The sequence below is a fragment of the Benincasa hispida genome, chromosome 1 (assembly GCF_027475165.1).
Source record: "Benincasa hispida cultivar pf3 chromosome 1, pf3_genome.v1.1, whole genome shotgun sequence".
Taxonomy (NCBI): domain Eukaryota; kingdom Viridiplantae; phylum Streptophyta; class Magnoliopsida; order Cucurbitales; family Cucurbitaceae; genus Benincasa; species Benincasa hispida.
This window is the reverse complement of record NC_143478.1, coordinates 82,713,715-82,728,674: the sequence shown is the minus strand read 5'-3', so window position 1 is coordinate 82,728,674 and position 14,960 is coordinate 82,713,715. Positions and strand designations below refer to the sequence as shown.

At 31.4% G+C, this 14,960-nt stretch overlaps 2 protein-coding genes across 2 annotated transcripts; both read left to right on the top strand.

Annotated features, from left to right (window-relative positions):
* The first annotated feature begins 2,457 nt into the window (after positions 1–2,457).
* LOC120086079 (FAD/NAD(P)-binding oxidoreductase family protein) lies at positions 2,458–7,766 on the top strand. Its single transcript, XM_039042517.2, has 9 exons — positions 2,458–2,780; positions 2,874–2,973; positions 3,310–3,490; positions 4,222–4,294; positions 4,384–4,563; positions 5,743–5,840; positions 6,074–6,162; positions 6,270–6,443; positions 7,383–7,766. The coding sequence occupies exons 1-9, from the start codon at positions 2,738–2,740 to the stop codon at positions 7,552–7,554; spliced, it is 1,110 nt and encodes a 369-aa protein (XP_038898445.1). The 5' UTR covers positions 2,458–2,737; the 3' UTR covers positions 7,555–7,766.
* Positions 7,767–12,191: 4,425 nt separating this feature from the next.
* Positions 12,192–14,315, top strand: LOC150038769 (photosystem II 10 kDa polypeptide, chloroplastic-like). The gene is made up of 5 exons (XM_090308896.1): positions 12,192–12,350; positions 12,449–12,507; positions 12,630–12,685; positions 12,843–12,895; positions 14,069–14,315. The coding sequence occupies exons 1-5, from the start codon at positions 12,197–12,199 to the stop codon at positions 14,161–14,163; spliced, it is 417 nt and encodes a 138-aa protein (XP_090165022.1). The 5' UTR covers positions 12,192–12,196; the 3' UTR covers positions 14,164–14,315.
* Positions 14,316–14,960: the final 645 nt, after the last annotated feature.

Genomic DNA, 14,960 nt, shown 5'->3' with positions numbered 1-14,960 from the left:
TATTACTACGATGTGATGAAATTCAATAAAATTAATGAAAATTTTTCCAGATATAAAAAATATCAAACTATTTATAAAAATAGCAAAAAGAGAAAAAAAACATTAATAAACACTGACTTCTATTAGCATCTATCCTATAGTATTAATGATAGACTTCTATCCGTTTCGATTACTGATAGACTTTATTAAATTTTTTTATTTTGTATAAATAATATAATTTTGTTTTTGTTTTTAAAAATTTCTCTAAAATTAACTTCACAACAACAATAAAAGTTGGGTTTAACTTTTAAGATATATTGAAAGTACGAGAATCAATTTTGTTCATTTAAAAATACAATAACTAACTTGAAATGAGATTTAACGTACATAGACTTAAAAGAATAATGCTTTTTCATGTCAAGTAGTACGGAAAATAAGTGATTATAATTTACATCGTGAGTATTGAAAATATTGATGATAAAAAAAGGAAGAAGCTACTGTGACATCATCCAAACAAACAAATAATGGTAAAAATCTTTTAAACTTAAAATGCATTTGGATTAACTTTTAAATATTTAATTTTGAAATTAAATCGAGAATTATTCAAAATAATTTTTGAAATTTATTTTCATTAAATTTTATCAAAAAGTTAAATAAAAATATTTTTTAAAAAAATATATTTTTTCTCTAATAAATTCAAACAAGCCTTTAATCAATTTTTCACGATAAAATTTTAGTAAACATACTAATAACTTAAAAAGAAAACAGAAACTACCCATCGAAATCGGATCTTGAAAATCTAAATCATGAATTTCAGTGGTAAAAAATTACAGTGAAATAAAGCCTACTATATATAATTCTTGAATTTGCAAAGCGTTTAACACGTGTGAAGCTAATGATTGTCCACGTAGTCTATAATTCGACTTGACTTTCAAAACAAATCGCTGTCGGTAGAAGAAACTAGAACGGCAGTATTGAAAACCGTAATAGTTAATACCGTTGAATTTCCTGTAAAGGCTCGAGAGCTAATTCGTGGATAGGATATTGTTAAAAAAAATTTAATTAATCGAGATTTTTTTTTTAATAAATCAAATGATTTTAAATGAAAATTTAATTAAAACATTTATAAATATAATAAATACCACATTATATCGACACCGAGGTTATATTTATAAATATTTTGATTCATGTTACTATATTTGAAAATATCTTTATAATAAGAGTTTAATCTAATATGATAAACCTCTCTTTAATAATTTTTATCAGACTATTTAGAAATATTTTATTAAATAGATTATTTATGAGGTTTTATCCAACGTAGGAATTAAAAATTTTCTTTTTAAATATCTTTTGATTTTGCCTTTAATCTTGGGTTGTTTTCGAATAATAATAAAGAAAAATAGTCAACCTATTTATAAATAAAGCAAAATGTCATTATTATTAGTGATAGACTGCAAGCAAGATTTATCCAACAGCGGAATTAAATCTTGAGCTTGGGCTGTTTTCAAATATCTTTTGATTTCACCTTTGATCTAGGGTTGTTTTCAAAATAAAAAAATGAACAAACTTATTTATAAATATAGTTAAATGTCATTGTCTATAAATGATATACTGCAATAAACATTTATTAGTATAAGTGATCGATGTCTATAGAAAATGATATTTTACTATACTTGAAAATATTTTCGACAATTTTACCATTTAAAATAATTACCCTAATAATAATTAATAGCTAGGAACCTAGACTTGTGATTAGACATGATGGTGGTGGAGAAATATATCCTTTATATTAATTGAACTAAGATGAGAGACCAAATTTCTGATTTTGAATGAAAGGGTGTACGTAAATTTTTACTGAGATAAAACTTAGTTTGATGTTTACATTTATAAGTAATTTTGAACATGACCAAGATAAAGATATGGATAATAAATAGGAAAATTAACCAGTTTTAAAAAATGGTTTATGGGATTTGTTTTTCACTATTTCTAAAAGAAAAAGAAAGGAAGAAGAAGGGTAGAAATGGTGATATATATATATATATATATATATCATAGTCTTTTTTATCCATAAATTTTGGGTTTAGTTTCCATTTAGTCACTAGTTTCAAAATGTTACACACATAATCCTTATATTTTGAGTTTGGTTTTAATTTAGTCATTAAATTTCAAAATACTATAATTTTAACTTTGACATTAAATGTTTATTTCAATTTAGTCTCTATGTTTCAAGATTTACACGTTTGAGCTCAATTTATTACTAAATACTCATATTTTGTCTTTAGAATTTACTTAAAATTTCTTTTTACAATTTTTTTAGTTAATTAATAGAAATTCACGTCCAATTAAAAATGAGAATTTAATAAAAAATTAAGATTACAAAAATAAAATTTTAAAATTCAAACTACTAAAATAAAATTTAAATCTCAATAATAAAATTTTAACATTTTGAAATTTTAATTCTAGATAGAAACAAAACTCGAAACAAATTTGAATCATTTTAAAAGCTAGGGACAAAGATGTATTATTCCCTAAAAAGGAAAAGAAAGGGAGAAAGCACCATTTTCACTGCGCCCGGCGAACCGCGGCGGCCGTGCAGCCGACGGCGGTAGGCAGGGGTGTTGAGAAGCCAGAGATCATCGAACACGTGGACGAATGCAGCCCACAAGCTCGTCTCCTTCCAATGCGTAAACTCCATACCAACCGTCGCCTCAACTTTTGAGGAAAAATCGAAATTGTCGCAGTGAGGAATAGCACCGCCATGAGCTCCGTTCTCTCTAAAGTTGCCGTCGTGGGAAGTGGAAGTAAGCGAATCATCACCTCCCTCTCTTGCTTCTGATTTTGTAAGCCATTAATTCAGAGATGATTTTAAAAGTTGTGATGGGTTTATGGGGCAGTTTCTGGAGCCGTTTGCGCATGGAGTTTGGCCAGAAATGGGGTCTCGGTTACCTTGTTCGAGTCTGCCAGAGGGCCCGGTGGAAGAATGTCTCAACGGAGGTGAGACGAATTTCCTCTCGTTTCTTGTTTGGGCGTCTTGCGATTATTCGATTTTATGATTGCTGAAAAAAGAGAGATCACAAACTGCCGAATGGGAATTTTTTTGCTGCTTCTTGCTGAAGATCAGAAAAGATCTTATATGAAAACCGTTCTATTATTTCGAAGAATGAGTGCTCAAATTGTTTATAAATCAAAGTGAGAAAACCGAGAATGGATGAACAGGATCTCGACAATAATAATGACCGAGAATGGATGAACGGGATCTCAACAATAATAATGAATAGAAGGATAGTTCATCAGCTTATTCTGAATTTTACAATTTGGCATTTCTAACAGAGAAATTGCAGAAGATGGGAAAGAACTGCATTTCGACCATGGTGCCCCATACTTTACTGTCAGCTCCCCGGAAGTATCGAGTCTTGTTCGTGAGTGGGAATCAAAAAATCTTTGTGCTGAATGGAAAGAGAGTTTTGGCATTTTTGATTGCTTTTCCAATCAATTTACCAGCATAGAACAGGTTAAAACTCCATGCTTTGTTTTTCCTCCATTTTCCAAATATTGTCGAGTAGCTGGTCTATGATGGATAATCGTCATAATCCTATTTGAATGCTTGCAGCCTCTTCATCAACTGCACATAGCTGGGAAATGTAGCTAAACTGGCTCATTCATTGTTATGTTTCCAGTTCTGACATTTAACTGAGATTTTTAGTGCATTTAGTAGTTAAATGAAACCACCAAAGTCTTTGTCTACTCACCATGTATGTAATGTATTTTTACTTGCTGCCCCACCTGTTCAACCTTGTGCCCCTTTACGAGAGAGATGGATGAAAGTTTTAAATGTGAAGTAGACGAAGAAATAATGTAATCACTGGTATCTGAAAAGATTGGGATGTGAAATCCATACATAATGTCGAAAGACTTTTGAGAATCTACCAAGTTTTCTCTGCTACATTAAGATTTGGACCTTTGACAAATAAATATGGTAACAGTTAGTTTTTATATAATTCATAATATAGCAGCTTTTGAAAGTTGTAGATCATAGTAGAATTGAGTGAGTGTATCTAATTACCTTGTGAACCTTGTGGGGCAAAAGGAATCTTGGTTAAGCTCAAGTATCTCTCTTGAAGTTACTATTCCACATACAATGCGATGACTGCCGCAGCAGGAGAAATATTTGTTATGATTGTTTATGCTAATCCTATCATGCTTTTTATGGGATCAATTTGTCTGAGTATCAATATTATTTAGGAAGGCGCAAGTGGCAGATATGTGGGTACTCCGGGCATGAATTCTATTTGCAAAGCATTATGTCATGAACCTGGTATACCACCTACTATTTTCTCTATAAATCTTTGCAATTCAAGCTTTCAAATGAAATTACGATGGTGCTTATTTTCAGCTTCTTTTCAGGTGTTGAGAGTAAGTTTGGGGTAAGTGTTGGGAGAATGGAATGGTTGGAGAGGGATAATTCATGGTTGTTGTTGGGAACTGATGGACAAAGTTTAGGTCAGTTTGAGGGTATTGTTGCATCAGACAAAAACATAGTTTCACCAAGGTTTACCAGTGTAACAGGACGAGTGCCACCTCTGGGTAAGTTGAATGTTGGATCTTCTTCAGTCATTTTTGTTTCAAGTATCTCTTGGCGCTGTGCATTAGAATATATTTTGGCATTATTCGAGCTGCATTAGCTGTATGAAAATTCAAACCACCAAATTAACATACCTTACAGGTGAACATTATACAAGATAGCATTTCCTTGAGACACAAAGCTTTCAGGTTAGACTTAGAAGATACATTTGGCCAACCTACTCGGACATTTAATGTTCACCTGTACGGTATGTTTAGCTGTATGGTCAAGTTCTCTTTGTTAAATGTATGACTGCCTCAATTTGATGGAACTATAGTGTTTAGCATTAATTTTCTATCTCCCCCTCCTGCCCTCTGGCCTCCCTCCCTCCCTCCCTCTCTCTCTCTCTTCCCCCGGCCCTCCCCCTGTCTTCTTCTTTATTTTCATATTTTGTTTGGTATTTTACTACAACGTTAGTTTTAAAATAAATTGCCTTTCTACAATGTTAGTGTAAGGCCACAAATAATATATACTTATAAAAGAAGGGGTAAAAAGGGAAATGTTACAACAACCAATGATGATCAAGGTGGGGAGAGAGGTTGGAGGGGACCACGAGGCTGTTACAAAAGGGCAGGGATCGTACTGAAGGAGGCAGGAAAAGTATTTGCTAAAAGTGAGAAGGCTTTTGGCGAGGAGAGAAGTGCCCAGCTCTCTCTAAGATGCTGGGGTATTCCTTGTTTGTATTTTCTTCTTTCGGAGGGACAAGGGAGAGTCATTTTGGGGGAGAGGTTTGCCCCATTTTGGGGAGGGACGAGTGTGACTGTTTGATTGACTGTATGGAGAGGTTCTTTTGGAAGAAATTGTTTATAAATGAAAACAAGGAGTAGTAAAGCTACATTTCTATCGTCTTCACCATTTCTTGTTCTCTGTTTTTCTCTTCTGGTTTGTTGCTCTTTTATTCAGACTTGCAGGGGGTAAAGAGCTTACAGTTAGTATTGTAACTGATTCTACAAAGTTAAATTGCCTTTCCATTTTTCTCTCATCTTGCAACTTCAACATTCAGATATTCCCACTGTAGTGTGAACTGATCTGCATATTTATTAGGGAGTGGTGGTGGACAAGCAGCCAAAAGTCTTACTTTTGATAAACCATGGTTAGTATGCCTATGCAATAGGTTCATCTGACTCTTAAAAACTATGCAGATCTTAGTTTGGTTCCAGATTTGGCAGTTATGCTGCAGAACATTCCTGTTATCCCATGTTTTGCTCTGATGCTTGCATTTGAACAGCCTCTCTCTATGGTAATATTCTAATTTTGAATATCCAAACTACTATAGAGTTGTATTCAATTCCCAATAAATAGTATTTTAAAAAAATCATTTGTTGGCATCCATCATTCTTTACCTTCAGTACAAAGTTTTCACTGAATCAATCTTACAGTAATAGTCCTGGTTTAAAATTTACTCTAATACCGGTTTCATTTGGTTTCCATGGAGAGACATTGGCCTAATGGATGTCCTTGTTCAATTGTCAGATACCCTTCAAAGGTTTCTCTATAAAGAATTCTAAAGTTCTAAGCTGGGCTTACTGTGATAGCAGCAAGCCAGGGCATTCGTCTGCTAGGTATGCTCATTTTTATTTATCGTGAAGCAAAACTATCAGCATTAATTGGGCTTGCTATTCATAATTTGTTTGTTTCATCCTTACTACTCTCATTTTTGTTGGAATAGTGAACGATGGATCTTGCATTCGACAAAGGAGTATGCAGAGAGAGTAATTGCTGAATATGGGCTTCAGAAACCTTCAGATGCCACGTTGAAGAAAGTTGTTGAAGAACTCTATCAAGAGTTACAAAGCATTGGTCTTAACATGCCCCGTCCATTCTTTATGAAAGCTCATAGATGGTAAGCATTTGAATTAGAACCGCCTGTTTGACTGTCAATTTCACTCAGTACAACGTATAAGCATCAAGCACAGAAGTCATGACTCCGCTACCAACTGTGTTGATAATGCAAGATATTATTGCCTCTTAAACAGAATGAAAATTGACTGTTTTTTTAATATATACATATATTTTTTTCTAGTGATCCATAATCTTTCAATCACTCAAATGTTATGGGATTTGAGTTCCTCTGACACCTCTCAGTTTTTTATCTTCAACTGATTCTTTAGCCCAGCCTTTTTCTTTTTTAATTAGTTATTATGGGACGTGGAATATCAAATGAGATTTTATCAAACGGAAAACCAATTGTTTCAGAATTTTTTCAAAGAAGTTTTGAGGGTCTAGAGCTTGAATCTAGGAGTTTGGCGGTTTTAAGCCATTATTCTGTTCTCTGCACTTCACATCTATCAAGGGCTATGTGACAGCTTTAAAAGCCCTGTATCGAATCTTCTTGTGATGAATATGTGAAGGTTAACAAGCATGATGGAAGAGAGAGAGAGTTTTGCATTATGATTCCATAAGGAGTGGATAAAGAAGGTTGGAAAAGGTTTCCTACTATGGTTGGTGGGTTATATCTAGGAGAGCCAAATGTTTTTTTAATCGAGGCATAAAGCTTTTAGTGGGTGTATTTGGCTCACAACTCTATTAAGTTTGGGATTATGACTTGAGTATATGCCATTGATATTTTGATGGTATACAAGAATTGAGTTTGTGAAATGTGTTCTTGGTTTGCTTGTTTATAGTTTGTAAAAGTTAGTTTGAGCATGTGCTTTTTTTAGGTTGAAGGTTCAAATTCTCATTTTTCACAAGATAAACAAAGCCGGAGCTGACTATTTTATTACTTTGTGCTCTCTTCTTCCATGTGTGAGAATGTCTGTAACTGTGAGGGTGGATTTTGCAGGGGGAGTGCTTTTCCAGCTGCAAGCATAGCCAGAGAGGAAAAGTGCTTTTGGGATGGAAGCAAGCGGGTGGCCATCTGTGGAGATTTCTGTGTAAGCCCTAACATTGAAGGGGCCATTCTTAGTGGCTTGGCCGCTGCTTCTAAATTCCAACAGATTCTTAGCTATTTGTAGTTGGTCTCGTTTGGAATGAGTGCTTAAAAAGTGTTTTTATTTTATTTTATTTTATTTACATTTGACTATAAATTTTCTAAACATAATTTGCTGTGGGTGAGGAATTAGGGGGGAAGATAGTTTGATTTAGAGGTAGGTCTAGAGTGAAATTGTAGGTGGTTTTATGGATTTACTTACCTATTGATCAACGTGATTCTAGCCGCTCTTGAATACACTGTAGGTTGTTTATTTTATTTTCATAAATTAGGAATGGAATAAATATTATATTTTTTTATGACTTCGACAGATGGATGGCCCTATTTGAGGGGCTAAAATGAAAATGGTCCAAGATTCAAACCAGATCTAAATGTTGGCTAGTTAAGCGTCAAGTAGTAAGAGTAGTAGTTATGAGTCTTGTAGACCATCCCCATGGGGTGGTGAAGGGAGGGCCCCAATTAGTAGGGAAAAAAAAAACCGCAACCCCTTGGGTTATCCTGCACTTGGAAGAAGTAGAAAAAAGAATAAATATAGTGATAATTTGATTCTTATCAACTTCAATTGCTTCATGCCTTGGACTAGCCCACGCTTGGCTACTGGAATCATTTATTCCCCTCTATTCTAGCTTCAAATTCCTAAGGTTAGGAGGAAAACAGATAGAAAAACAAATGAGAAATGACCTGCTCACATAAGCTTCATGTGAAGTTACCAACTTGACCGTAGATGCATGCGAGGGTCTGCCACTTGAAGTCATTCTCGCTCAAGGTCATTCTTGATTTTTGCTCTCGAAGAAGACGACGAATGCAGATGAATGCATGTAGAAGCGAAGATGAATATGAATGTAGATGATGACAAAGATGAACCAACCAAAAACGAAAGAAGAAGAACACAGAGAAAAAGAAACACCTAAAAAATGAAATAAAAGATAAAAAATGTAAAAGGAATAAGAAGGGTTAAAAGTAGTAATTTCACATGGTGGTGACATTAGTCCGATGTCAAATTTCAATTTGAGAAATGGTATGTCTAAGATGAGAGGGTAGGACTAAAAAAATGTCTATTTTAAAAATTCTTTGAAAATGTCTAATTTTTTCAATTGCTATATATCTGTTTGATGACTTCTTTCAAATCTATCTTTCAATTAAGTCCAATTTGCATGCCTAATTTTTAGGTTTAGAAACCCATGGATGTCTTTTGAAGCCAAAAATTTAATTTGATTTTAGTATTGAGATTCTCTACCAGCTAAACATAATATCTTTTTATTTAATAAAGTTAATTATTATGTCTAGATTATTTAATCACAATTTAAGCGTGAATCTATAATGATAGACTTTATTATTTTCAATTTTCTATCATTCTATAAAATATGTGTTTATTTGAGGCTCCATACCGAAATCTCAAACTTCCTTCTTCCTCACAGTGCGACACTCCATAGCCACCAAATGCAAGGGCTCAATGCGTGTAACAATATTTTGTTGTGTATCAAAATTATTCGTACAACACACTTATAAACAACAAATATTATGTGATCGTTTAGCGAAGTGAAAAAATTTAAGAAATTGTTGCTATTGTACTCATCAATGAAGCTACAAAAATCTATGTGATTGGAAAAACAACAAGAATATGATTAGAATTTGGTTATGGAGGCAATTAAAGCTAGAAACTTAAAAGATATACTTAATTCAAATCATCTTTCTGATTACAAGGTATTTATTCATTTAATTTGTGGGATTAAATTTTTAAAATTTTAAATCTCAATCCATACAAAGTTAACATCTACATGAATTTTCAAAGGAAATTCCTCTATGAATATCTATAATTAAACAAAGATGGAAAAATTATTTCCGAGGGTGTGCCAATTATTTTCAAGAGTATAGGTATGTTGTTCCTAGAAAATTCCTATAGAAAGATCTAGTTATTTTGATTGGCTCAGTCAATATTTTATTTTTTTAGTATACCGTAAGATATATATACGTTACAAGGTATTTAAGTTGTTTAATATGTATTTGTGAGTCAAACTTCATCCATTTGTTTATTTTTAATGTCAACTTTAGTTATTATCATTAAAAATTTAGAAATTAATCCACTTGTCTAGTTTCAATGAACTAATGTAAAATTACGTTTTCTAAATTTTAAAAAGTGGTATTTTTTAAGGTAAGTTTGCTTTTTAAGATATTGGTTTGCGAGATATTAATTTAAATGTTGGTTTTAGAATTAGAGTTTATTTCATTTTAATTCATATTGTTTGCGTTTTTGATTTAGTTAGTTTTAGTTTATTCGATTTTATTTCGTTAGTTTTTAGTAGATTTAATTTGGTTAGTTTTGATTTTTTTATTAGATTTTCTATTTAAATAGGAGCATATGGGTCCGTGTCTTCAAATAATTGTAGTATATTTTAATTGACAGTTTTTAAAATTACTTTTAAAATTACACATTCGTTCCGTTGTCCCTTTTAATTTTGGGTTACCTTTCATTTGGACCCTACAAAAAGGTCGTCTATACAATTATTCCTTTATTAATACTTATGTTGATGTAAGATTTACTTAGACATGACAAGATACTTATACTATCAATCTCAAAGTTAATAAGTTTGATTCTTCCATCTCACATGTAAAAAAAAAAAAAATCACTTGGAAATTCAAATATATGTGTGTGATGAACCATTAATCATACAAAAATGTAGGATAAAATAAAAGGTTATTTTTAAATATAAGAAAATGTGCCAATTTATTTACAATATAGCAAAATATTTTCAGTAATTTTGCCACTTAAAACAATTACCCTAAAATAAATGATGATTTTCAACATTGACTCAATTTCTAGCTATTTGGAATTGGAAATCGGAGGAACTGTTATAAATGGTTTAAACTTGATAATTAAATTTGAAAACAAATATAGGGATGAAAATTATTAAATACATTCTCAAATTTTTTTTATTATTCAGATTATTTATTTTTTCTTTTTTTCTTTTTTAAGTTTAATGAACCATGACTTTATGGTAGGTAATACATGTCAATTTATTTTTCATGCATCTAAGAAAATATGTAGTTATAAAATAAATTATGAATTCCAAATGTATTAATAATATATATTAGATTATAAGACATGAATTTTACAAGCATCAATCAAAAGGATACTTGAACTAAGATATGAGTGCATCAACAATACACATCTAACACCAATCAACTTTAAAGACTATCAACAATGTATCTAATGCCAATCAACATCCAATTAGCAACTTATTTTGAAGCAAAACGTGTTTGTTTTGTTTTATAAGTATGATATTCTAAGTGTATCGGTAGTATATCAAATATAAGACATAAGTGTATCAAATATCAATCCATTAATATTTGAAGTAAGACATGAGCGTATCGACAGTATTTCTAATAATAATTAACATTCTAAGTGTATTAGCAATATATCTAACAACAATTAACATTCAATTAATAATTTATATTAAAGTAAAACATGCATCTTTTGTTCTTTTAATTAGATAATCTAAATGTATTAGTCGTATATTCTAAGACATAAGTGTATTTACTTCAATCAATAAATACTTGATGTAAGACATAAATGTATCAAACATTATATCTAACATCAATCAAGTGTATCATCAAAATATCTAATAGCAATCCGACACTTTAACCGTGAGAGACATTTTGAACATTTGGTTATTTCATTTGGGGTGTATTCGGTAATTTTTTCATTTCTACAAACTTAGGATTATTGAACTATGAGCTTAATTTTTATATAGTGCGTTTCTATTACGAGTTTAATTCATTTCAAGTATAGTATTGGTACTGTACAGTATGTCAATATGCATTACAAGTAAAATTTTAAATATATTATTAGTGTATTGATAGTATATCATTAAGATGATGTGCACTTATGTAACTCATATCTGTTATTTTTATAGTCGTTTCTATCTCTAAAAATTGACAAGTCTTTTAGTTTATTGTAATTTATTTAGTATCTAACTAATTAGCTAGAAAACTTGATAAAAAAAATCTACCCTAACTTTTGTTGATATCTTTAATTAAATAAATAAACAAATATATCACATATTAATCATTATTAAACTAATTCAAGCATAGCTTAACCAAGTAAGAATGTTATAATTTTTTATATTCTCACGTTCACATATTATTGAATTAATAAAATAATTATTTTTTTAAATCACACGCACTCAATACAAAACATTCACTTTCATTTTATCTCAATCTAGATGGTTTGATATTATCACTATTCGCATCCTTTTTGGGATAAATTTAATCACATCTATGATTTAAATAAAATTCAATGCAATATTTTTGAAATTTATGTGGTGCTCATAATTAAAAGGAATTTACGTGGCCTTAGTTTTACAAGACATTAAAGACAAAATACATAACATTTTAAAAAATCAATGAAAAAATCAAAACAAAAAAATATCACAGCCGTTAAACCAAAGATCAACGGCCATTGTTTGAACTTCAATGGAAGCGGCTAAAATAGTTCGCAAAAAGATTCAGATAACACAATAAGATTATATCCGGATTACCGCCATTCACGAGATGCCACGTGTCGCCTTACCAATCACACTTCTCAGATTATCAAGCTCCGAGTTCCGTTTTGCGCCATTGCAGATTATCGACCTGAAGAAGAAGAAGAAGAAGCTCATCGATCGGAAATGGCGGCCTCGGTGATGACCTCAGTGAGTCTCAAACCAGCTCCCTTCACCGTCGAGAAATCGGCGAAAGGTCTTCCATCTCTGGCGAGAAACTCCGTCCCCTTCAAGGTCGAGGCCAGTGGCGGGAAGAAGATCAAGACCGACAAACCGTATGGTAAAATTAACCACCGATTGGTGCGATTTTTGGCTTATTGGAGACTGATTTTTAGTTTATCAATGATTCTGACTCATTTTTCGATGTAATGCGTGTAGGAATCAATGGCTCGATGAATTTGAGGGATGGACTTGATGCATCCGGAAGGAAGGGCAAGGTTATCATTCGGATTTCTGAATCTCTTCTTTCCATTGATGAAACTAACGTTTTAGTAATCTGATAATTGTTAGCTACTCTGCAACTTAAATTTGATACTGTTTTCGAATTTGATTGATTTAGGGAAAGGGAGTGTACCAATTTGTCGACAAGTACGGGGCCAATGTCGACGGCTACAGGTGAAACATCTGGCTCTGATTTTGTTCATAGTTTTCTGAATTTGAAAATCAATCTGAATTCAAAGCGTTACTGTTTATGTTTAATTTGAAAATCTTCCATTATTATCGCATTAACAAACTAATGTGTATTATATTATTGTATTCTCGAATTTTGCAGTCCCATCTACGACACCAAAGACTGGTCTCCAAGTGGTGACGTCTATGTTGGTGGTAAGTTCTTCCACCATTTTTGATTCTGCAATCCTATTTCGTTTGAATCATTCATATAATATTTACACATACATTAGATTACGGAATTGAGTTTTATATGTTAGTAATTTGAATTGAATGTGCCTGCTGAATAATTTTATGATTGATTGAATATTTTATGAATTTGTAATAACATAGGCATCTAATCTACTTTCAGTAGACAATACATGAATTATGAAGAGCTGAAATCATGAATAATGGTGTTGAAAAGTGGGTTTTCAGTTTCTAATGTTTGCTCAATTTCTTTTTTTCATCATTAATTTCTTCTTCATATACCTTAAAAGTTATGATTTTGTTAGCTTAACAAGTATACTTTTTAAAACATTATATCAATTGTATTTAAAAAAAGTTCCGAGACAAATAAGTTTAATAAGTTAATGTATTTTATGCATAAAAAATGATTGGATTATTTCACTCTCAAAAATAGTTATTATAGTATTACAATTTCATCGGTTTATTTATTATCGTCAACAACAACCTAACTCAATTAGCATATAGATGTATTAGTGACAGAAAAATTTGTAGTTTGAATCTCCAATCTCTGTTATACTTAAAAAAAACAAGTATTCGATACATGTATAACAATGTATATTTATTTGTGTTTTATACAAGTTTATTTGTGAAAACAAATTTGCTAACACTTGTCCAACAAGCATCCGACACTGGACACATCATCCACAACTTAAGTGTCGGCAATTCTTAAAACATAAATAACCACTAGACTTGACATGAAAACTTAAAGCTGTAGATAATCATGGTAAGTTATTCACTTTGTATATTATAACCCTCTCTTTCATTTATAAGTTTGAATATAGGAACTCAAAGCTTGAAATATGAACTGTTGATATTATTTCGATTGGAATTCAACCAATCTTACTTTATTAGCATGTCAAACTCTATACTTTTTTAACCCAACGATGTGTGCATTTGATTTTGATTTAGAGTTAGTTTTCATGTATATAACCTTGCAGAGAAATTACATCAAAATTATCTTAACAAACAGAAGTCAATATCAATGCCTAGTAAATGTCAACATTAAAGACAATCATTTATGGATAGAATTGAAATATGGAATTCCATTGCGATTACACAAAATATATTTGTTGATATATTGTGGACAACATTGAATTTTAGGTACTACTGGGTTAGCCATTTGGGCAGTGACCTTGGCTGGTCTTCTTGCTGGAGGTGCTCTTCTTGTGTACAACACCAGTGCTTTGGTGCAGTAAGCTCGAGAAAAGTTAAAAGTCTGTTTTTTGTTTAATTAACATTAGTTTTTGTAGCATGTTATTATGAACCAACATTATTATTAAGAACTTCTGTGTAATTATCTGGACAATTGCGTCATAAGTGCTCGGTAAGATGATTCTTCTCTTTCCCATCTTTACTTGTGAAATCGAGTTTGAAATCAATTTTGGAAACAGTACTCCTAAGGTCGAAAAATTCTTTTGGGGCAGTCGAGTTGGTAATTATTATATGAGAAGTTAGATTATCTCGAAAGTTAAATTGTTTGTATTTGGAGTGCAAAGTTGAGTTAGTTGAATTAAGTTGAAATGTCTGTGTTTGGAGTGTTAAATTGAGTTAAGTTGTGTCAGAAAGTTGTGTTTAGGATGTAAAAATGAGTAGAGTTGAGTTGAGTTGAGATATCTAGTGTAGTTTTTCTAAACAAAATTGATTTTGTATAGTTTTTTTTTTTTTAAATAGCCAAATGTACATTTATTTATTTCATTCTTGAAACATAACAAATTCAAACAAAGTAAAGATACACTAAACACAAATTTGGAATGTAACTTTTGAACACACGACTACATAATATATTTTTTTTTGGAAAAAATACCCTTTTGGTCATTGAGTTTTCAAGAATAGGTGTGATTGGTTCTTGAGTTTTCAAGAATAGGTGCGATTGGTCCTTGAGTTTTCAAATTAATTATTTTAGTCCTTGAGTTTTCAAGGAGAAAATTAAAAGGATATTGTCTTTTTAGAAACTATTTAGGAAAATATTATTGTTTTCAAACTATTTGTAAAA

What these genes read in the sequence shown, in the direction of transcription:
- LOC120086079 (XM_039042517.2), top strand. Translation starts at nt 2,738, where the DNA reads ATGAGCTCCGTTCTCTCTAAAGTTGCCGTCGTGGGAAGTGGAA. An exon ending in AATTTACCAGCATAGAACAG is followed by an intron (nt 3,491 to 4,221) that starts GTTAAAACTCCA and finishes AATATTATTTAG; the next exon opens with GAAGGCGCAAGTGGCAGATA. An exon ending in TTTATGAAAGCTCATAGATG is followed by an intron (nt 6,444 to 7,382) that starts GTAAGCATTTGA and finishes TGGATTTTGCAG; the next exon opens with GGGGAGTGCTTTTCCAGCTG.
- LOC150038769 (XM_090308896.1), top strand. Translation starts at nt 12,197, where the DNA reads ATGGCGGCCTCGGTGATGACCTCAGTGAGTCTCAAACCAGCTCCCTTC. An exon ending in GCCAATGTCGACGGCTACAG is followed by an intron (nt 12,686 to 12,842) that starts GTGAAACATCTG and finishes CGAATTTTGCAG; the next exon opens with TCCCATCTACGACACCAAAG. An exon ending in TGGTGACGTCTATGTTGGTG is followed by an intron (nt 12,896 to 14,068) that starts GTAAGTTCTTCC and finishes ATTGAATTTTAG; the next exon opens with GTACTACTGGGTTAGCCATT.